Genomic DNA, 24,842 nt, shown 5'->3' with positions numbered 1-24,842 from the left:
TAACAAAATAAAAGTAGGGTAAATTAGAATTTGTGTGGTGTTTGTTGCAGGATTCTAGTGTGAGCAGTTTATGATATATCTTATTTTGAAGAGTTCTCTCACTGGCACTTGTGCAACACCTGCGGCAGCGCATACTAAAGAACAACACAAGTGTGTATACTAGTTTTGTGGATTCTGACTAGTAACAAGGCAATTGACCATCACATGCTATGTTCAAAATGGCCACCGGCAGTAGCAATACACGCTTCCAGTCTAGTGTAGAATGGCTGCTGCGCACGTGCTAGCTTTCCAGCAGAGACGTCCAAGCAGGCTGCAGTAATACATCATTGCATATCATTGGGTGTAGTTGGTGTCCTTGCAGACAGCATCTTTCAGCTTTCTCCACAGAAAAAAGTCTACAGGCAGCAAATCCAGGGAATGGGCTGGCCAAGGTACAGGTCTCATCTGTCCAATCCAATTTGGAAACAATTCATGAAGACATGCTGTAGTACTTAATGCAATATTTGCTGGACAACCATTTTATTGGTACCAAAGGTTCCTGCTAGTCCGCAGAGGAATGTCTTCTAGCATCCTTGGAAGATGGTCTGTTAGAAGGCTGTGATACTCTGGCACATTCAGTGTTCTATCTATGAAAAACAGGTCTATGAGCTGATGGTTCAAAACCCGTACAACACGTTTACACTCCCTGGATGCTGACCTTCCACCAAACGAAGCCAACAAGGATTGTCAACAGACCAATAGTGGGTATTTTAGTGGCTTACGTGGCTCTGATTGGAAAATATGGCTTCAACACTGAACACAATATGAGGCATATTCTGAAAGTAAGGTCCCATTGGTCACGAAATGGAAACCACAGTGAAAAAACTGTTTTATTTGCAATAGTTAGCCATACCTTCCAGCAATGTCTCTACATAGTTGCTGTTCCGACTAAAACATTTGTCATAGCGTTGTATGAACTTTCCAATACCCTCATTATACTCTTTTTGCTGATTCTCTACGCTGATCTGGGGTATCACGTCTTAATGCCCATGTATACAATTCTCATAATCGTTTCCACAAAGCTCTTGAGGAAAGAGAGACGTTATAGGGATGGAACCTATGTCAATGGAGAATGTGTAGGACACTTGCCTTACTCGCACCACTTCCTCATGTGATTGTGCTGGAGCTAATGTGCAAATCAACTGCAAAAGCAGCAAGAACATTAATTTCCCCCTCTTCTGTAATAACTTGTTTCCTCCTGTTATGTTGTCTACGTGTTAAATTACCACTTTTATGTAACTTGTTGAAGAGGTTGATAATGAACTGCCAAGATGGACATGTATTGGGATGTCTTGCCCCATCATACACTGTACAAGAACGAACTGCATTTTTCGAACACTCTCCATACACTATGACCATGTCAACTTGTTCTGCACTGATAAATCCTATCATGCACTCCTGACCCGCTGCTTGGACTGTCACACAGTAACTGACTAGCAAGTCACAATGCACTTGAGGAACACACAAGCACACTAGAAGCAAGCATAACAACATTGTACCTAGATACTCCATAGCTTGAACCATACAAACAAATGTCAGTGAAGAAACTCTTCAAAATACGGTATCTCATAAATGACTCGCACTAGAATACAGCAAAGAACACCACTGACATTATAATTTACCCTACTTTTAGTTTCTTACTGTCAATATACATAGTTCCATCTAAAAAGTGTATGTTTGAAAAAAATATACTTTGTAAGTATTATTACAATCTGTTTAATGGCTAACAATATGAGTCCCTGACAATCCATTCACTCTGTGAAAACTACACATCAATAGCACATTCCATTTCCGCAATATTTGCGGTACAAGTTTTAGGTGATTCACTCCGTATAGCACACTTTACTTATTAACTCATGGGGCACAAATTATTTAATGAGCTTTTACACACTTTAAAAACGTACAACTGTACAAGCATTCGAACGCATCAGGACTGGTCATCTGCCCATTCATTCTACAAATAATGGCATTTATTAAGCGTAATATAAAACTGTAAATTAATAGCTAACCCACTGTAGTTTTGAATATTATCAGTTTTACTGTAGTATGTTTGTGACATTGACTATTGCTATAAGAACCTAACAACAGCTACAGCTACTGCTACTACTACTACTACTACTACTACTACTACTGGGCAACTTAACTTCCTGAATGGTTTTTGCGTTGAAAGTCTACTTGTCACTGCCATGAAACAATATTAGCACTATACACCAATAATAAACTTTCATTTTATATACACCTAATGCAAGCTCATGTTTGAAAATTCTATTTTGATTACTAGTGCAACATGTTACTTTTACTCAATTTATTGTCCTCTTCGTATTTGGTTGTCTTAAACAGTTCAACATACAAAATTTTATCAATTGGTTTTACAGCTTCTTCGTTAAGTTGTACAATATTGTTCTTAATGTATCGAGTGTGTGCTGGAATAAGCTAGCAATGGTACTCCGAGCAGCAAAGAGGTTGCCAGATGATTGATAATAGACACCGGAGCAAGCTAGTCTATCAGGAGAGAGGCCCAAGACAGACTCGTAAAGAATGCGCCACCAACACCCTCTCAACCACCAGTGTTTATATTGCTGACATGGACCAGAGGGCCCAGTCACCCAGTCAGTCAACGAGTCGAGTCATCATTCACAGCCCAGTGGGAGTCACCGTCCTTAGCTCAGCCTCTAGCTCAGAGTCAGTCAGTACCTAGGGACCAGAGTAGTGTACATAGTGGGACTGGCACTTCACCAGCAGTGAGGCTAACATGGGCTACTATAGAAGAGCTTGTACCACAACACCTGGACGGTCTTAAGTAACTTCTTGTTCTTATGAGTAAAGAACCCCGTTAATATATGCTTGCAGTCTGCGTTATAGAAGAGGATACCGGCCACCAAACAAAATCCTCTCCTTGGTTCCCATGGTACAAGCCAATAGTAACGATATGACACCAAAGAGTCTACATTATTCCAGCCTGATCATAATATATTTTCAGACCTACATTCATACATGATTAATTAAGTCATTCTATTTGTTGCTGAAATTTACTAGAGGCAATGATAGAACACCATCAACAAAATGGAGATTTGCCACAATAAAATGTCTCTTTCATTTTCCCAGCTTAAGGGCCTCAGAAGAGGCCCCCTCTCTACGGACAATTGAGAATAGATCTGGTGATATGGAATCTCACTGTTTGATTTCTCTTTTAATTCTGAATTTCTCACAAGTCCAACAGAAGCTGTATCACTAACAAATACATCCTTCAATGCAGTCATAGGATCGATCAATTCTTTGTATTTCAAGTGTTCCTATATAGACTTTGCTGAAACCAAGCCATGAGGTTGCTCAAAATCTGTAACTGCAGGAAAATTATATAATTCATATTCCCTCCTTCATTCTATGATTGCATTTGGAACTTGCAAATGGTCCAGTGTGCTATACTCATTTCTAAAACCAACGGTTCCTTTGGTCAGTTATAATCTGAAACTTTTCTATGTTATAAGTGACAATTATTAAGTATCTTACCTTACAGACAAAATGCAGATAGACCATATTTGTGTTTCATCTGCCTCCTTTCTAATACAGTAGGTGACAGTTTTTTTTTTTTTTTTTTTTTGAAAATAATTTTTCAGTTTTATTTTGTACCACCACCTTTCAGCACCTTTGTTCACATCTCACGTGGCTTTGTAAACTGTCTAGCATTTCTTACCAAACATCATTATTTCTGTTACTAATTATCTCTGATTCAGATTCATCTCTTTTGTGATAAAAAATTTAAGGAAAACCTTAATAGTACATTTTCTCTTCGACCTTTATTACTGAGCCAGCCTAGGAACCATTACATCTGGCCAAAATCAAACAATGGAAAGTGCAGGTCGAAATATCAACAATATTATGAAAACCACCTCCCCCCATGAACCATGGACCGTGCCGTTGGTGGGGAGGCTTGCGTGCCTCAGCGATACAGATAGACGTACCATAGGTACAACCACAACGGAGGGGTATCTGTTGAGAGGCCAGACAAACGTGTGGTTCCTGAAGAGGGGCAGCAGCCTTTTCAGTAGTTGCAAGGGCAACAGCCTGGATGATTGACTGATATGGCCTTGTAACAATAACCAAAACGGCCTTGCTGTGCTGGTACTGCAAACGGCTGAAAGCAAGGGGAAACTACGGCCGTAATTTTTCCCGAGGGCACGCAGCTTTACTGTATGATTAAATGATGATGGCGTCCTCTTGGGTAAAATATTCCGGAGGTAAAATAGTCCCCCATTCGGATCTCCGGGTGGGGACTACTCAGGAGGACGTCGTTATCAGGAGAAAGAAAACTGGCGTTCTATGGATCGGAGCGTGGAATGTCAGATCCCTTAATCGGGCAGGTAGGTTAGAAAATTTAAAAAGGGAAATGGATAGGTTAAAGTTAGATATAGTGGGAATTAGTGAAGTTCGGTGGCAGGAGGAACAAGACTTCTGGTCAGGTGACTACAGGGTTATAAACACAAAGTCAAATAGGGGTAATGCAGGAGTAGGTTTAATAATGAATAAAAAAAATAGGAAGGCGGGTACGCTACTACAAACAGCATAGTGAACGCATTATTGTGGCCAAGATAGATACGAAACCCACACCTACTACAGTAGTACAAGTTTATATGCCAACTAGCTCTGCAGATGACGAAGAAATTGAAGAAATGTACAATGAAATAAAAGAAATTATTCAGATAGTGAAGGGAGACGAAAATTTAATAGTCATGGGTTACTGGAATTCGAGTGTAGGAAAAGGGAGAGAAGGAAACGTAGTAGGTGAATATGGATTGGGGCTAAGAAATGAAAGAGGAAGCCGCCTGGTAGAATTTTGCACAGAGCATAACTTAATCATAGCTAACACTTGGTTTAAGAATCATGATAGAAGGTTGTATACATAGAAGAACCCCGGAGATACTAAAAGGTATCAGATAGATTATATAATGGTAAGACAGAGATTTAGGAACCAGGTTTTAAATTGTAAGACATTTACAGGGGCAGATGTGGACTCTGACCACAATCTATTGGTTATGACCTGTAGATTAAAACTGAAGAAACTGCAAAAAGGTGGGAATTTAAGGAGATGGGACCTGGATAAACTGAAAGAACCAGAGGTTGTACAGAGTCTCGGGGAGAGCATAAGAGAACAATTGACAGAAATGGGGGAAAGAAATACAGTAGAAGAAGAATGGGTAGCTTTGAGGGATGAAGTAGTGAAGGCAGCAGAGGATCAAGTAGGTAAAAAGACGAGGGCTAGTAGAAATCCTTGGGTAACAGAAGAAATATTGAATTTAATTGATGAAAGGAGAAAATATAAAAATGCAGTAAATGAAGCAGGCAAAAAGGAATACAGACGTCTCAAAAATGAGATCGACAGGAAGTGCAAAATGGCTAAGCAGGGATGGCTAGAGGACAAATGTAAGGATGTAGAGGCTTATCTCACTAGGGGTAAGATAGATACTGCCTACAGGAAAATTAAAGAGACCTTTGGAGATAAGAGAAACACTTGTATGAACATCAAGAGCTCAGATGGAAACCCAGTTCTAAGCAAAGAAGGGAAAGCAGAAAGGTGGAAGGAGTATATAGAGGGTCTATACAAGGGCGATGTACTTGAGGACAATATTATGGAAATGGAAGAGGATGTAGATGAAGATGAAATGGGAGATACGATACTGCGTGAAGAGTTTGACAGAGCACTGAAAGACCTGAGTCGAACAAGGCCCCCGGAGTAGACAACATTCCATTGGAACTACTGACGGCCTTGGGAGAGCCAGTCCTGACAAAACTCTACCATCTGGTGAGCAAGATGTATGAAACAGGCGAAATACCCTCAGACTTCAAGAAGAATATAATAATTCCAATACCAAAGAAAGCAGGTGTTGACAGATGTGAAAATTACCGAACAATCAGTTTAATAAGCCACAGCTGCAAAATACTAACGCGAATTCTTTACAGACGAATGGAAAAACTAGTAGAAGCCGACCTCGGGGAAGATCAGTTTGGCTTCCGTAGAAATACTGGAATACGTGAGGCAATACTGACCTTACGACTTATCTTAGAAGAAAGATTAAGGAAAGGCAAACCTATATTTCTAGCATTTGTAGACTTAGAGAAAGCTTTTGACAATGTTGCCTGGAATACTCTCTTTCAAATTCTAAAGGTGGCAAGGGTAAAATACAGGGAGCGAAAGGCTATTTACAATTTGTACAGAAACCAGATGGCAGTTATAAGAGTCGAGGGACATGAAAGGGAAGCAGTGGTTGGGAAGGGAGTAAGACAGGGTTGTAGCCTCTCCCCGATGTTATTCAATCTGTATATTGAGCAAGCAGTAAAGGAAACAAAAGAAAAATTTGGAGTAGGTATTAAAATCCATGGAGAAGAAATAAAAACTTTGAGGTTCACCGATGACATTGTAATTCTGTCAGAGACAGCAAAGGACTTGGAAGAGCAGTTGAACGGAATGGATGGTGTCTTGAAGGGAGGATATAAGATGAACATCAACAAAAGCAAAACGAGGATAATGGAATGTAGTCGAATTAAGTCGGGTGATGTTGAGGGTATTAGATTAGGAAATGAGACACTTAAAGTAGTAAAGGAGTTTTGCTATTTAGGGAGTAAAATAACTGATGATGGTCGAAGTAGAGAGGATATAAAATGTAGACTGGCAATGGCAAGGAAAGCGTTTCTGAAGAAGAGAAATTTGTTAACATCGAGTATAGATTTAAGTGTCAGGAAGTCATTTCTGAAAGTATTTGTATGGGGTGTAGCCATGTATGGAAGTGAAACATGGACGGTTAATAGTTTGGACAGGAAGAGAATAGAAGCTTTCGAAATGTGGTGCTACAGAAGAATGCTGAAGATTAGATGGGTATATCACGTAACTAATTAGGAGGTATTGAATAGGATTGGGGAGAAGAGAAGTTTGTGGCACAACTTGACCAGAAGAAGGGATCAGTTGGTAGGACATGTTCTGAGGCATCAAGGGATCACCAATTTAGTATTGGAGGGCAGCGTGGAGGGTAAAAATTGTAGGGGGAGACCAAGAGATGAATACACTAAGCAGATTCAGAAGGATGTAGGTTGCAGTAGGTACTGGGAGATGAAGAAGCTCGCACAGGATAGAGTAGCATGGAGAGCTGCATCAAACCAGTCTCGGGACTGAAGACCACAACAACAACATATGAAAAGGACGGATTGCTACTCACCGTAAAGATGACAATGGGTTGCAGACAGTCACAACAAAATGACTGTCAAGCAAGCTGGCAGGTCAAGGCTACCAGGTAAAGTGTCAGGAAGCTGTAGTGGAGGGAGGGAGGGCAGAGAGGGGGAGGGGGGGGAGGGCAGAGTGGCAATGGACAGTGGAAAAAGAGAGGAGCAGAAAAGTGGAAAAGACCACTGGGTGCAGTGGCAGAAATTGGCACACAATGATGGTGAGGGAACACGAATTGGGAGGAGGTGATAGGATAAAGGGGGTGGAAACTGTTGGTTGGAAGGTGTGAAGACAGTAGGTTACCGCAGGTTGACATCGGGATAATTTCAGGAGCGACGAATGTGTTGTAGGTGTAACTCCCACCTGCACAGTTCAGAAAAGCTGCTGGTGGAGGGTAGGATCCAGGTGGTCAGGATTATGAAGCAGTCATTGAAATCAACCATGTGGTGATCAGCTGCATGTTGTGCCACAGGGTGGTTCACCTTTTTCCTTGGCTACAGTTTGGCAGTGGGCATTCATCGAGGTGGACATCTGGTTGATAGCCATACCAATATAAAAGGCTGTGGAATGATTTCAGCAGTACTGGTACATGAAATGGCTGATTTCACAGGTTACCCAGCCTCTGATGGGGTAGGACAAGCCTGTGAAAGGAATGGAGTAGGAAGTGCTGTGTGGGTGGATTGGGCAGTTCTTCCACTGAAATGAGAGCCATTCTACCCAAGATCCTTCCCATCCCTCCAGAAGTGTTGCTTCACAGCCCACCCAAACTCCACAACATCGTAGTCCACCACTATGCCACACACAATCCCAACCTCTTGCCATAGGGATTTTATTCCTGGAAAGACCCAGGAGCAAGACCTGCCCAGTCCACCCACACAGCACTTCCTATTGCAGTTCTGTCACAGTACTATCCTATGTCATCAGATGCCAGGAAACCTGCATAAGCAGCCATTTCGTATACCAGATATCGATGCTCAGCTTTTTATGTTCATATGATTACCAACCAGCTGTCTGCCAATCCATGCCCAAGAGCAAAGTGGGCACCCTAGGGCACTACATGCAGCTGAACATAATATGCTTCATTTCAGTGCCTGCTTCACAATCTGGGCCATATGGTTCCTCCCATCCACCAAGTTCGCTGAACTGCCCAATGGGAGTTACCCTTACAACATATTCTCTACTCCCAAAATCATCCCAGTGTCAAATTACAGTAACCTACACCCCTCACACTGCCACCCAACAGTTTCGCCTCCTTCGTCCTATCATACGTCCTGCCACCTTCATTGTGCACAGTTATCTGCTAGTGCACCCATAGGTCTTGTCGTCTCTTCTTCTCCCCTCCTCCTCCTCTCCTCCCCCCCCCCCACCCCCACCCCCACCACAACCACCACTTAGCCCTGTGCTACCCACATCTACTGTCTGCATGCTCTACCAGACAGCACAGACCACTCTCCTCTCACACATGCCCGTTGTTATCCTTCTCTTTCCTAACCAACTCAGGATTGCTGCTTCCACTCAACACAATGCACTTGTATTCTGGTCTGGGATAGCAGTTGTGTGCATGAGGGTGTGTTGCTTATACAAATGTATGTGCATTTTTCTTTCTGAAGAAGGCTTTGATCCAAAGCTCAAGGTATAACAGTCTTTGTTGTGTTTGTCTGCAACTCAATTTACAGTAAGTAGCACTCTATGCTTTTCATAATATTTTTGAGTCTACCAAAAATATATTCATTTTGTATCATTCATACTCAGATTATTTTCAATTGTTTCCCTTAGCCTGTTTCAATGTACCACCATCTCTCATCCTTATGGAGAGATTTCTGAATCATTTTGTCTAGTTCAACATATGCTATCATGCTCCTATTTTTGTTTACTTTAAACTTTTGGATTTTTTAAAATAACTGCCTTGTTCTGTCTGTGTTTTTGTTTTATTTTATTTTGAACTCTTCAATCTGCATTGTATTTTGCTGTCTGCCTAAGTAAATTTATTAAATTTATGCCCCTACATCCAATGAAGTGTTTCTTGAAGATTAAGTGTCATTAACAAACAAAGCAAAAACAACTGCATGACCAACTGGGAAATAGTCTGTAACCCTCAAGCACCTCAGCAGCATAAAAAACAACCAATATTATTCTGCATTTCAAAACCACTGCCACACATAGAAGAAGATGCACAGAAAAGTATTACTAGCAGCAAAAAAAGGTCCTGAAATGATAAATTCATAGAAAAGGCAGAATACAAAATGAACACTGAAATCTTAATGACGCTGTGATCCCCCACTGCTGAAGAACTACGCAATGTTTTACATAATTTAAACAATAAAACCTCTGCAGATATAGATGAAGCACCTATGTGCTTGCCAGGAGGACTGTGTAGATCAGGCTGTTCCAGCTCGTCGGCTCCATTGCGAGCCGCAGAGCGCTCCCTGCTCCAGGGAGCCGTGTCACTCGCTGTCACCATTCAAGTGGGCCGGCACGCCCGCACGTGGCATGGCTGGCTGAGGCAGGTGGCAAGGCAAGTGTTTTGATGTGCCAGCTGCGTCTTACAAGATCGACAACCTCTTACTCTTAGTTGCTAAGATGTGGTGACATGCTACACCAGGAAATACGATGTTCAGGAAATAAATAAGAAACAACTATTTTACAAGAAATTGCATACTAAATTTATTGGGCCTCTGTAGCATGACATTTTCTTTTCATTACAACATCGGAAATATCAGGCATCAGAGTGTTGGTAGCGTTAATGCCGAGGATGGCCTTCATTGCTGCATCCTGAAGAAACGATCGTTCCTTACTTGTTACTCTTTTCATTGCTGAGAAAGGCTGCTCACAACAATATGTAGATCCAAACATGCACACGATCTGAGCAGCATTGTTGTTAAGCTTGGGTAATGTTTTTTGCTGTAATTAACAATACCATCATGACAAATCCAACATGTTGTAGTACCTCTCTTTCAACAAACTAGAATTTTGCAGATCAATAATCTCCAATTGAAGTGACGATGACAAGTCATCGTGGGAAACTGAAAAAGGAGTGCTGAACACCTTAAGTTCCATTTCCAAACTAGTTAGGTCTCAGAATCATGTTTCAAACGACATGATGAGCTGCTTTAACTTTTCTTGGTAATTGCCAAAAGTAGTACCTTCAGGTAGTTTTAAAGAAGCAAGACAACTGAAGAACGTTAAATGTCCATTACTCAAATAAACGTAACTCTTCCATGAACACTTTGATCTGGTTGTGCATGTCAACGATTAGCTGCCCTTTGCCCTGCAAGGACAGATTTAAATTATTCAGATGCATAGTTATGTCAGCTAGGAACGCCAGGACTGATATCCATTTTAATCTTTCACACAACACATTTCTTCCCCTTTCATTTAGAGAAAAAGAGATATTTCCTCACGAATAGCAAAGAAAACTTCAAGAACTTTGCCCCGACTCAGCCAACGAACTGTACTGTGGTAAGGTACATCCCCATACTCCGCTTCCATATCTTTCAGGAATCCTTTGAATTGGCGATGATTCATACCGTGACGCCGCACAAAATTCACACACTTCACGACATCTTTCATTATGCCACCTAGCTCTACTGTTACAGCACACAGTGCCTCTTGGTGAATAAAACAATGAAGAGTCAAAATGTCTTTCCCGAATTCGTCCCTGAGCTTATTTTTCAAACGAGAAGCAAAACCTTGGTGATGCCCGATCATTTGTGGTGCACTGTCTGTTGCTACAGAATGGAGCTTATCCCACGGCAAATTCATATTGTCCACTGATTCACAAACAGCTTCAAAAATGTCATGTCCTGTTGTGGGGTAATTGAGTGGTACCACATCCAAAAGTTCTTCTGTTACTTGCAGCTCCATATCGACAACACGCACAAAGACTGCAAACTGACACAGTCCAATATGTCGGTGCTTTCGTCAAGCGCTAGCGAAAATGCAACAAAGCTCTCCACCATTTTCCTGAGCTGTGTCTCTAAATCTGCTGCCATGTCCAGGATTCAACGAGACATTGATTGCTTCGCCAGGCAAACCCCTTCAATTGCCTGCACCTCCCTTGGAAACAAACATTCTGCAAGTAGGCACCGTGCACATTTTTACGAGTGTTCCCACCGAAAACGGTTTGCCACTCGTCGCAATGATGTGAGCGACCCTGTAGCTTGCTCGAATTGCAGATTCAGAAGCGTTTTCTCCGCTCTCATTCACCTGAAAATTATAAACGCATTACAGAACACAAACTATGTTGCATGTTTTGATACACTCTGTATTACGAAACCGTTTTTAAACTTACGTCTCCTGGTATGTCGTTCTTAAGCCTGGCTACCAGTTCTCTGCGTGCAACACCTTCTACCTGATCGTAGTGCGCTCCGTGAAGATGTGTATAATCGTTGTATATTGTACCTCTTCGCAGAATTAAATACTTTATGACATACAAGACACTGCGGACGACCATGCCTCTCAATGAATAGAAAGGTATCCTCCAGTAGAGGTACAGGGCTCCCGCGGCTAGTCATAGCTGTCATTGAACACGGATTATTGCATCAGTTGCGACTGCATGCGGCCAGTGGGCAGTGAGTTCACTTTCCCCCTCCATGTGGGCTCTGAGCTGCTCCAGAGTGCTCCAGCTCCCTGGAGCTCGGTTGAAACAGCCTGATGTAGATGGTATCAAAGACTCTTTATATAGTGCATATCATAAATTAATTCTTCACCACCGCTTGCTTCCCAGAGACACTGAAGCATCCGAAAGTCCTTCTTCTATGAAAGAAGGGTGACCCAGAAAATTATATGTCCATTTCTTTACTATCATCATTTTAAGTAGTAAGGAAACCATAAGGCAAGTGTGACTCATTGCATGTTAACAAAATACAATCTTCTGTGTAAAGGACACTTTGGTTTCAAGTCTGACAAAAGCAAAGAATCAGCTATAAATCAATTTATAAACATTTTTCTGGGAGCACTAGACCAAGGAGATAATGCAAAAAGCATCTTTCTTGACTTTACCAAAAGCCTCTGATACAGCAAATCATACAATTCTTCTAAATAAACTGGATGCACTAGGAATACATGGCAGGTTGTGAGTAGCAAATAAGTGGTTTGATTTATATTTGAAAAACAGAGTGCAGTTGCGGGAGATGTCTCAATCAAACTCCAATCTCACCATGAAAGACCTTCCTAACCCTGAATACAATGATAAAGGGTATAGCAAATAAAAGTTGCCTGGACGACTGAATATGATTGGACACGAATGTACAAGGTCTGTTCAAAAAATTTCGGATCATTCATAATTTTGCTAGGTAGGAGCAAAATCTGGTTGCCATCCCTGCACACGTCTGCATTTAATGTGTAACTGCTGAAAACTTCAATGCTGTATGTCTGTTAGTTATTGTTCAGTACTGTATTGAGTACAACATTGTGTCACACAGTTTGCAAATTTAGAGATGGCAGAGCTAGAGGAGCAACACGTCTGCATTAAATTTTGCCTAAAATTCAAAAACCTTTACAGAGATACACCAAATGATGCAGGAAGCCTATATTGATGAGTACTTAAACCTTACGAATGGTTCACATGGTTTACAAATGATTGGACGGAAGTTAAATATGACCCCCATTCAGGATGCTCTTTGATGTCTACCAACACCATTCACATCACAAATGTCAACAAAGTTGTCTGTGACAATCAAAGGCTGGCAGTCCAATAGATTGCAGAAGAATGTAACATTTCATCTGAATCATGTTACAAAATCCTGACACAACATCTCGGAATGCATCATGTTGCTGCCGAGTTCATCCCATGGCTCATGAGTCAAGACCAGGAAGACCTTTGCCGCGTAATCTGTGAAGAGCTTTCGGATCATGCAAAAGAGAATGAGATGTTCCTTAAGAGAACTATAGCTGATAATTAAATGTGGTTCTACAGTTATGATAGTGAGACTATGATTCAATCTTCACAATGGGTCAGGAAAGGTTCTCCAAGAGCAAAAGAAAGCTTGTCAGGTCAGGTCAGGTCAGGTCAAATGTAAAATCCATGCCGATAGTTTTCTTTGACTTTGAAGGATCAGTTCAGCCTGAATTCTTGCCATGGGGTCCAACTGTTAATCGATGGTACTGTTGAGACATGTTGCCATGCGTGCAAGATAATGTGCAAAGGAAGTGGCCTGAAATGTGGCAAGGCAATCCATGGCTCTTGTATCACAATAACACACCCGCACATTCATCCCTTGTGGTGCATGACTATTGTACAGAAACAAAATCACTGTGCTACCTCATCCTCTGCACTCTCCAGACCTGGCCCCTGTGGACTTTTTTCCTCCAGTGTTTAAAACCCCACTGAAAGGACAAAAACTTCCAATGATAGACTAGATACAAGAAAAATCACAGACCGCATTTCGCGCGATCCAGCAAGAGGCATACAGAGACTGCTTCAGGATGTGGAAATGGCATTGGGAGCAGTGTATCAATTTTCAAGGAGAGTATTTTGAAGGAGACCATGCACAATAAGTGAAAGATAAGCAGAGAAAAATTTTGTGGATAAGGTTCCAGAATTTTTTGAACAGACCTTGAAAGCATAAGCCACACCACATGGCGCGCTCACTGTGGGTATACCCGTCATGTGATCCATGCCGAATGAAAGCATAGTGCAGGCTCTGTCAGTGTCAATGGAGCAGTACAAAGGGATGATGGTACTCAGAGTGAAGAAGCAGGTGTGTGTTATGGAAAGTTATATAACAACAAAGTCGTGGAAATGGTGTGACCAGTTAATTGCTGAGAAGGTTAGTGGTGTCAAAGTGCCAGCAAAGAGTGCCATGCAATTCTTAGTCTAGAAATTGTGTCAGAAAGGATCAGCTTTGAACAAATCAAAAAACATTCTGAAACATACATGCATACTAGAGAGTGTGGCAGCAGTTCACCAGAAAATCCTTCAAGGTCCTACCAAATCAACCTTAAACCTGTCGCAAGAGACCGGCAAGAGACCGGCATATCACATCGATCATGCGGACGAATACTACACTTGGACCTGCACTCTGGTCCCGACTATAGCTGGCCATCCAGGTCACCTGATCTGTCAGCATATGATTACTTTGTGCGGGTAGACCTCAGGTCAAAGATATATCGCAGCAACCCTGATAGGCTTCAAGAACAGTATCAGAACATTTCAGATGAGATTGCAGCAATTCCCACTGTCCAGCTTCGATCTGCCTTCACCAACTTGCTGACCAGGACCCAAAAGTGCCAAGAGATGAATGGTGGTCACTTTCAACATCTACTACAATCAGGTTAGTACTTTATTTCCTTTCCTCTGCTGTGTTTCCTTGTACCCTGTAATTCTGTTCTCCAGGCCACTTTTCTTTACCCCACCCTGTATTTGAGCACCCCAAGGAAGTGTGCTGAGTTCAATACTCTTCATGATATACATCCCGAATTTTCCCCAATGTATTCAACACAGTGAAACAGTACCGTCTGTCAATGACAGAAACATTCCAATTAACAACGAGTCACCAAGTGCACTAAATAAAAGCTGAAATAAACGCTCATGCAGGTGGACAGAAAAAAAATTAACATTATATCTTAAAAAATCAAGATAAAAACAGAAAACTCTATTAGCAGAGAAACCAACAGTAAAGTGAAAAATTAACTTATAAAATGTGTATCAAGAACAAAACTTCTAGGGTGATTGTTGACTTACAACTAATGTGGAATGAGCATATTACTGCTCTCACAAAGTGAACAAATTTAGTGAGCTATGTGCATAGAGTAATAAAGTAAGTATGTAGTAGCTAGTGCACTAGAACAACACATTTTGCCTAAGTCCCTTCCATAATTGGTTACAGCGTAATCTTCTGGGCAACAAATGAGCAAAATACATAAACTACCTTTAAGTGGAGGGGGGGGGGCTGAGTAATTAACAACAAAAAGTCACAAGAGAACTCACTACAATGAATTTTTTAAATATATGAGAATCTCGATTGTTTCATGTTAGTACATATTGCAAACAGTGATCCCCAATAAGAAAGACATTGACAAATATCCTACAAAAATCCTACAAAAATTTTGTATTTGTGGAGACCCACATATTTCAAATGTTTAATAAATGTAAACATGGTCCGTAGTAGGCTCTAATGTGATTTTTATTGAATTGTGCGATTAGCTGATTATGACTGCTTGCCTCTGTCAAGCACCTATAAAACCAACATGGAAAAGGACTACATTGTCTGCTTACATCGTCATGTACAAACAACACTTTACACACCACACATTAAGATAAAACATTAGTGTACAAATTTCTTACAAGCTCTACATGAACATGGAATGAGACCCAGCCACCACTTACATTTTAGTAGCAAAAATGAAACAAAAACCCAAAATAGTGTGCAATATAATGGAATATACAAGAAACTTCTGCAGGTGATCAGATATAAAAGTTAAATACATACCATCAGGAATACCCTAAAAATGATAGGATAGTGCTTTTATACTTTTAAGGATGATCATTTAAATTATTTTCAAAATGAATCTAACAGTTAATGCTATGATTAAGAGGCATTGGGGGTGGAGCCATGGTGACTCCAGTGCCGTAGCCAGCTGCACTTCATTTCACAGTTGAGGATCCATGGCATGAGCAGCCCAGTTGAGGTGGTCCAATGGATTCTTGATTGGGTTTAAAGCCAGAGGTATCTTGTGGCAGAGGGGGGAGGGGGGGGGTACAGTAAACTCATCTTGATGTTCTATCAACCACAGTCTTACACCTAGAGCTGTGTGACACATTGTGTCGTCCTGCCGGTAGATGTTGTCATAGTGAGGAGAAACAAACTGCATGTAGCAGTGGACATGATCCACTAGCATAGGTACATACTCCTGTTGATCCATCGTGCCCTCCTTAATGATTTAATGATGAGATCACCCAGGTAATGCCACAAAAACATTTCCTGGACAATAACGCTTCCTTCTCTGGCCTGAACCTTCCGAAGATTATTGCAGGGCCATACATGTCAGTGGCCATCTGTCCAATGGAGCATAAAATGTGATCCATCTGAAAAGGCTACCTGTCACCACTCAGTGACATCAGGTTGTGATGCCTTCATCACTGATGAACAGCAGTTAGCATGGGTGCACGAATCAGGCACCTGCTGTGGAGGCCCATACACAGCAACATTTGCTGAAGGGTCATTGAGGAGTAACTGTTGGTTGCCCCTTGGTTCACTGGGATGGTCAGTTGTTCGACAGTTGTGCCTGGATTCACCTGCACACATGTCTGCAGCTGTCATTCACCCCAGACACCTACGGCCCATAGAACACCACAATTGCGTCGATGCTGGCACTGCAGCATGCAAGCATTTTACAAACTTAGCCTTCTGGAATGTTTCCATCCTTGGCCTGAAAGCCAATGATCATGCCCTTTTGGATGTTAGATAAATTACTCCATTTCCCCACTAGGTCTACACTGTTTTCTGCATCCCCCCCCCCCTCCCCCCAACATGCTTTATCTACATCTACATATATCCTCCACTGCTACTATTGCCACCTGCCTTCTGTGAACAGTTATTGCACGTTGATATATAACATAGGTCTTGGTTACATTAATGTGACTGCACTGTGTAAGTAGCATAGTTTGGCAAATGATGTCTGTTTCTATTTATATATCTGTAGCTGGAAACATTTATGTAATTAGGTGTCTGTAGTGGGTACATTTATGTATTGGCAACATTCATACAATTCATATTGTCTACTGATGGGTAAATAAATAAATTGTTCACACTCCTAAATTCCTGCCTGAGAAGTTTCTTTGTTCCTATCTGTTCATCTTCGGTCACTTGAAATTCAAGAGCAGTTTCAGACTTTCACATCCTACATAAGAAAATCATTGTTTTGTCCTTACTAAGTCCATCTTCTGTCTCATTTCTTCTAAAATTATGTGTGACAGACAAACATCTTCATGTTAAAAGAAGCTTCTGTCATTTCTTGGTAGAACAACATTATAATAAATGAAAAGCACCAGTTTGCTTTTGTTCTACAGTATTGTAGAGCAAAAGAAACAAATATCTTCCTTTAAATTCTTGCTAATATGTAATTTCTATTGATCATACCTATAGTTCCCTACTGAATAATCCCTGAATTAAAACTCCAATTAGCATCATGTAATTGAATTTGCTGTCATTTAGCAGTCTCCAGAGATACTTTGTACCTCTTCACTCATGAGCACATTGGTGCACATTACTGTAAGACAAATCCTCATAATGATTACTATGGTATTTTGTTATAGATTGTCACAATTTTAGCAATAGCTGTGCACAGATTATAATAATTTTCTTCACAGAGAATGTAATGAAACCTTAAAGAAAAAAGGAAAATTTATTGGTGATAAAAAGCCAAGGACACTAATAACACCAAAAATGCATAAAGAAGAATAAGAACAGAAAAATTATGTCTACTGAGATAACATAGAAAAAAGTTGCCTGAGTGTTGGGAAGGAATGATGAAAAAATAAATTACTGCAATTTTTACATAATCTGCTACAAATGTTTGGAACTATTTTATCATAATTAGTCTACAAATGAAAATAATAAATACATTGATCAGGACCAACTTCCTTCTTAGACAAAGGACTGTTGCTTCAACAAAAACGAAATTTTACAATGTATGTCAAGGACACACTTATTTACTTGCATGATATATATAATAAAACTTGTACATTTTTTATCCATATTTGTACCTACCTTCTTGATATCGATGAAACAAAATGCTCTGTGTTCTCAGGATCAAAACTATGTTATCTGGATTTGGACCTTGGCTTGTCCATAAGCTCCGACTACACAGGAAGTCATAAGCCTTACTGACACTTTCAAAGCGTTCCTGCACATAAGCAAAATATTGAAATAAGGAGCAAGAACTGCTACATCTTAAAATCATTACTACAACTGCTAAAATGTATAATACACACCAAACGAAACTCAACACTAAAGGTTTCAACAATGATTAGTTTTGAACATGAGTAGTAAACATAAACAAAGTGAACTCCAAAAGAAATGCTAATGCAGATAATGTTGGATGGCTGCAAAAGGAAGCTTGCCCAGGGTGAGTTCTGTTTGCCGCTACATAAAATGGGATGTACTGCTGGCGACATGTATTGTGTTAGATGCTCGATCTCCATGTAGTCTGTCTTGTATTTCAAAGAATTACAGATACAAGGAGTCTGTATATCTGAATACTTTATTCTTCACCAGGGAAGGAACTAAGTGCATAGTCATCTTTATTTTTTTAAGTGCCCTTCTTTCAATCAGTAGTTAGTACTGTATTTACTCGAATCTAAGCCGCACTCGAATCTAAGCCGCCCCTGAAAAATGAGACTCGAAATCAAGGAAAAAAAATTTTCTCGAATCTAAGCTGCACCTGAAATTTTTGACTCTAAATTCAAGGGGAGAGAAAAGTTTTAGGCCACACCTCCAAATTGAAACAAAGTTGGTCCATTGTAATGTGAGACACAATTTAGGTCGAATGAATGACGATACAGCTACAGTTGTTTGGTTCGAGTCGTAAGCTTAGCAGTTAAGCTTTACCAGGTAGCCATTGCTATGCATCAGGCGCTCCGTCGTATTTATACGGGTACCCTTCCTTTTTCACTTGCTTCGTCTGGTTTGAATTGATTGCTTATTTTTCTTTGATCTGATATGTGCCGTTCTCTTTGTTATAGGTGTTTACGTCACTCTTAGCTGAAAATGCATTACTGTACTGTGTCGTGCATTGTTTGTTGCATTCTGATCATGAGTGTTTACGGCCTGATGGCGCTCGCGGCATGGCTTGCTTTTGTGCGCGCTACCGCCGCTTACAATTTTAAAAAAGAGAGAGGAATCGTCTCATTAGCGAAACAATGGCAAGAGACTTATTTGTTGTTACTTACACTGCTGCTTTCTTTGATAATGATAAAGAAGAACCAAATAATAGACTGCGTATGATAGCTGTTCTGAACGAGAGCGTAGCGAAAGTTTTTCTCCGTTTGAAAATCTTTGCAGACACCTCTTTACTACATTACATTCTGCACAGAAATTAGAGTCATCTTAGATTTAAAAATCTAGTCAATTGCCGTGCTTCATTTCTGACTCTATCACTATTAGGCATAAGAATAATATGAATAGAAACATGACATGATATGTATATTCTTCCGCGTTTGTTGTTGTCTCACTCTAGTTTTGTAATTTATTAGGCAGACGGGATTTAAATGAGATAGCAGCAAACACGAAAGATTACATGGCAAAATTTTATATTCGTATTATTCTTATGGTGAAGTGAAGACTGCATGTGACTCACAATTCATAAAAGTTTCTATTAGCAACCATCTCTTCTCACAGGTAGGAAAAAATTCAGAACATATAGTTGGCAATATTGACAACATCCCAACAGTCTTGCCAGTCGGATTTTCGTAGTACATTGAAATGCTGCTACATTCGAAGATGAACAATACGGAAACTCGGGGCAGAGAAAAAAGCATCGGATGTTCAACAGACACAAACAAAATGGAAAACTTAGCTGAACTTTAACATAATCTCCAGAGATTATGTGAAAGAACAGATCCTAGGGTATCAAATCCACTATTTTCAGGGTTGTTAGACTGATTAGTGACAATTCCAATAACACTTCAGACTTAGTGGTATGGTAGGGATAGCAGTGGATAGAGGGTGACATAACTGTGGATGTGCAGAGCAATTTCAGCCACACTTGATACATGTATGTAGCTGCTTACCTGGAATTGTCTGTTTGGTTATTTATCACAAGCTTATGTTACATACAAAAACTGTAATCCATGAACAGCTTAAAAACATTATTGTTTTCATTCTTAAAGTACATTTCCAGCATACAAAATATAAAGCAAAATCTTTTGCCAATTATTTGAAAGTTAATTTATCATAAAACACTCCAACCTCCACTCTCATTGTTGCTAGTCGTGTGTGTCCCCCACATAGTATTTTACCCGAGACAGTAAGGCATATGTATACCTTGTTCAGCTGCAATTTCTTAAAGTATTCCAGACTTATGCTTACACATCATCTGCATCCAGTCCTAGTCCCTTCCACCATCCTCAGGAGTGTTATGGGTTTGCTATCCCACAGCATTATTTTTTCCAGATAGTAGGTCATATGTGTAACAAGATTAGCTGAAACCCCTGACAGCCATCCCAGAACCTCACGGGAAAAACAGAGATAGGATCGGAAAGTTAAAAAGGAAGGGCAGGTCACGCAGACCTTAAGATGAGAGTCTGGAACCTGAGTGATGTCCCTTTTTAACTTCACCCAATCTATCCCTCTTTCCTCCCTGAGGAAGTAACTAATAGGTCCAGAAGTTAGGATTGTTTCCTGTACTTCTGTATGTTTGATTGTTTCTTTTGTTTCACTGCACAAAAAAATGAGTTGTATGTAATTTGGACTCCAAATAAAAATGGGTAGCCACACTTCTGGGTCCTTACATTTGGGGTCAAGGAATGGATATGGTATGGGAGAGGGGGTGTCCGAGGGGAAGAAGAAAGGAAAAAAAACAATTCACGCATAAAAGTATTATTTATTTTTATCTCAAAAAATGTTACACTGAAGTCTCTGATTAACTAACCACTTGCAATTCAATTATTAAGTTTGTTGTACTAACTCCAAACAACTAAATTTAAAACACAACTATATAAGACATTTATGAAGCAAATAAAATGGAAAATTGAATTTTCTTTTAAATCTTTATTCTTTCATAAAGTCTCTTTTTTATGCACTGAGAACTTTCGGTGCTGCTCTTATACAGCTTGAAGCACATATTGCTTCTGTTGCTAGTTTTTTATAAGTAATTCATTCTAACCTTCCACAAGCTTGATTATTTTGTCTAGCGTATCACTCTCAACTTTCAGTTTATTCACTAGTTCCAGAGCACTAATGGAATGATTTTCATGTCACTGTGAAGGATCTGTCTTAAGGAACTTGTCAGTCATGTTCACTGGCAAAAATAGATCTGTTTTATTCAACACAAACTGTTTGATCCCTTTATGTCAATACTTTCTATGATTTGATCAAGCCTTACTGCAATCCTTTTAATATTTTTGTCTGAAGGCTCCACTTGATGATTCAGTGCACTGACAATTTTCATCTTTAACTTACAAGAGAAATGAGAATTAAAGAACAAAAAGGTGACAGAATCAAGATTCAGGTACCATAAATAAGTTTTGAGTTCATGTATAGCCACATGAGAGATACCATAATGGACCACGTGATTTTCATAAAGCTACAAAAGAATGCTAAAATCCATATATTGTGCCTAGTCTGCAGAATAGACTTCGACACACACACACACACACACACACACACACACACACACACACACACACACACTGGCAAGGAAAATACAAATATCGAACTCAGTCAACTTCATCGGGTGATAAATCTACTTCGTCATGGAACACAAACATTTTCAAGGAATAATTGGCTTTCACCATTCATCTAGTGTGAAAGCCAGCCCCTGGGACATCAAAAGATACTTTGGAATCATTGGTGCTTAGCATCCCTTTCTCTTATTTTACTTGTGAAGATGGAATTTTTGAGATGGTATTATCATTTGATGTTCCTGTAGATTCATCAAAATCAAATAATTAGGGATTCAACATTACTGGAACTTGACATCACCAATTCGGCAAATCTGTCTCAGAAAAAAATGGTAAGACAGACATGAACAATAGCAAGTTAAATGACCAAAATATGGGTGACATTAACAGCACTGGCTGAATTGGGGGTTTTTCTTTCTTTTCAAATGTTTTTATGTATTAATAATCATGTCATAAATTCATACATAACTGATTTATTGAACTGCTGAATTTCTTAACTGTTTCACTTCCACATCTTCCAAACTGTCTCTGCTCACTCAAATGATTTTCTCTATTTCTGAAGTATCTGGTAATCAACTCCATGCATGAACCCTGGCCATCTTTCCATCTGTTGGTTGGTTAAAAACAGTATCTTCTTCAGCAGTAATGATATTCATAGCATTAGCATGTGTTATGTCAAAAATATTGCAATTTTTAGAGCAAAATCTGTTTCCTCCTGATTATCAAAGTCCAACAACTTCCAGCACATGTTTTAATTCCTCTGTTGTTAGCATGAAGCTTGTAATTTTCGTACACAGTTTCTCAGATCCTGTGCTGTAATCCAATTTTTCCATATATATCTTCTCTCTTTTCATAGATAGTCTCTCTCTTAGACACACAGTCAATTTATACAATTGCAAATTGCAGAAGAAAAGCTTTGAAGTTAGTTTGACAGCCAGTAACTGGCTTTCAATTATTTCATGGGAGTAAAGACCAAGAAAATAAATTTTCTTCCAAAAATGAACTGACAATGATGACGTCATTATAGCTATGACTGCCATCGTCATTCAAAACATGAAAGATTATTTGGAGGGCTCGGGTTGTGTCATAAAAGGCAATGGCTCTGCTTGTTATGCCATCTCTCTACCTGTCTTGGGGTCACTGATCTGTCATGTCACCCAATCTGTGGTGGTGGTCCGTGACATCAGAACAATTCAATTAAAGAGACTGAAGTTAACAAACTGCCTACATTGGTCAAAGTATGAATATTTAATTAAGTTATTTTTATGAATTTTTCCCTTTTTGAAGATCCGGGGGAACCTCTTCCCCTTATCCTAATGAGCCCAAATGACACACAGTTCATTTTTATATGGAATGGAACCAAAGAAGAGGATGTTGTCACTAAATGGTAATAACTGCAAACATGCATATGCTAACACTTCTACATCAGCAGATGCACTAAAATAAACCTTGTAACTAGCAAATATTTCTACATGTTTTTGTTGATTAAAATAATTTTATTTACACATGCTCCAGAATCCCAAAATTTTTTACAGAATTTTTGTTGCCATCAAATGACCATTGTTCAATAAAAATTATCAAGGAAGAACAGGAAATTCTGGACTACAAAGACAGAACATATCACTACTAGCAGAGTTGCCAACATAACAAAAAGAAATATTGTTTCCAAACAAAATATATAAAAAACCAAAACAAAATTCTGTGTAATAGATAATGCTGAGCATGTCTTAATTTACAGTCTTAGAATGTCAACAAATGAATCTGCCAACTTACCCTCCCTTCTGGGTTCTTATCGGGGTGATACTGTTGGGCAAGTTTGTAATACGCTTTCCTAACCATAGACTCATCATGGTGCTTTCCCCTTGGCAGATCTAATGCTTCATACGCATCATCAATCGACATAACAGGTGGCTTTTTTTCCACTTCTTTCTTCCAAGCTTCTAGTACATCCTTCAAAAGCTTCACCTGCAGAAGAGTTACTTTCATTAGTTGCAGAAAAATTATCACTCCGGTGGCATAAATCAGTTTTTCCTCATCTCTTATTTTCATAAAATTTTATTTATCACTGTCTTAAAATTAAACTTGCATCAAAAATGTCCATAATCTAGCTTTAAAAACGAAAGTGCAGGGAATTAAATTGCTGTTATATCTAAGTCGTTCTTGTTTGAGTGGCTGTAAATAGGTCTTTACATCTACAGTACAACGTAGGCAAACTACAACTGGTCCCATTAATGAACATCACAGAAGGTGCCACCATAATGTCAATGCACAGATGTGCTCAATTTATCAAACTGCGAGACACACACAGCAGCTCTGCCTGATTGATAGAAACAATAGCATTCTCAATGTTGTGTTTTAGCTCTTTAGGCATGTTAAGATTATTTGAGTACCCCACACCCTCGAATTTGCCACACAGGAAAAATCACAGGAAGAGAGATTAGGTGACTAAGGTGGCCAGGAGATTGCACTGCTCCTGCTAAGTGTCCTCTCCTCACCAAACAAACTCAACTCATGGACTTGTGATAAGGTTCTCAAGACAATTTGTGCTGTTGCTCTATCTTGCTGAAAATATACAGACAGTCATTCATCTTCTGGGAGTTGACCCACATATGGATTCAAAAGTTTCTGGACATAATAGTAAGCATTAACAGTCTGGAGAAAGTATTGTGTTGTTTAGCGGATGCCAGACATAGCGCACAAAACGCCCATCTTGAGACAAAGCAACATCTCTTCGAAGTACTGATGGAAATTTTCTTATGCATAATGGCATGTGTTCTGTGAGTTCAGGTAACCAGGCAAGCTGAACCAAGACTCTTTTGAAGAAGTAAAACACTGGGGGTCCAAACTGCACTTGATCCAAGGACCACAAGCAGAAATCAACATGTGAAAGTTGGTCAAGACACTAACTCCTGCACAACAGTAAATTTCGTAAGAATAGAGATGCAGGTCCTGTTTAGCAATGTTTTGACATGATGATCTCTTAATTCCCACTTGCAGAGACAAATGGCGTTTAGATTTTGTCGGACTTTGTTCCTTGCTTTCCGTCACTCAAGCAATATTTTCTGATGTTCAAAAGTCTTTTCAGACAGAATTGATTTTTATTCACTACATGACAAGTTTTGAGCAATTTTGCCAGTAAGTTTTGCTATACTTTGCTGGAGGTTTTGCCAAAATACTGCCAGTCTTAAGCTCTTCTGCAAACATTTTTGTGGCCATTTTTCTACGAATTGTGCTTCACATAATGGT

At 39.8% G+C, this 24,842-nt stretch overlaps 1 protein-coding gene across 1 annotated transcript in view; it reads right to left on the bottom strand.

The window, feature by feature from the left end:
• The window catches only part of LOC126262757 (dnaJ homolog subfamily C member 13), a 410,038-nt gene that overhangs the window by 133,904 nt on the left and 251,292 nt on the right, over nucleotides 1-24,842 (bottom strand). The window contains exons 22-23 of the mRNA XM_049959568.1: nucleotides 23,370-23,561; nucleotides 17,965-18,100 (exon numbers count right to left, since the gene is read on the bottom strand). Of these exons, the coding sequence (XP_049815525.1) occupies nucleotides 17,965-18,100; nucleotides 23,370-23,561 (328 nt within the window). The remainder of the gene's footprint in view (nucleotides 1-17,964; nucleotides 18,101-23,369; nucleotides 23,562-24,842) is intronic.

Source organism: Schistocerca nitens, chromosome 6 (genome assembly GCF_023898315.1).
Source record: "Schistocerca nitens isolate TAMUIC-IGC-003100 chromosome 6, iqSchNite1.1, whole genome shotgun sequence".
NCBI lineage: Eukaryota > Metazoa > Arthropoda > Insecta > Orthoptera > Acrididae > Schistocerca > Schistocerca nitens.
Note: the sequence above shows the minus strand (reverse complement) of the source record. Positions and strands in the feature narration are given on the sequence as shown.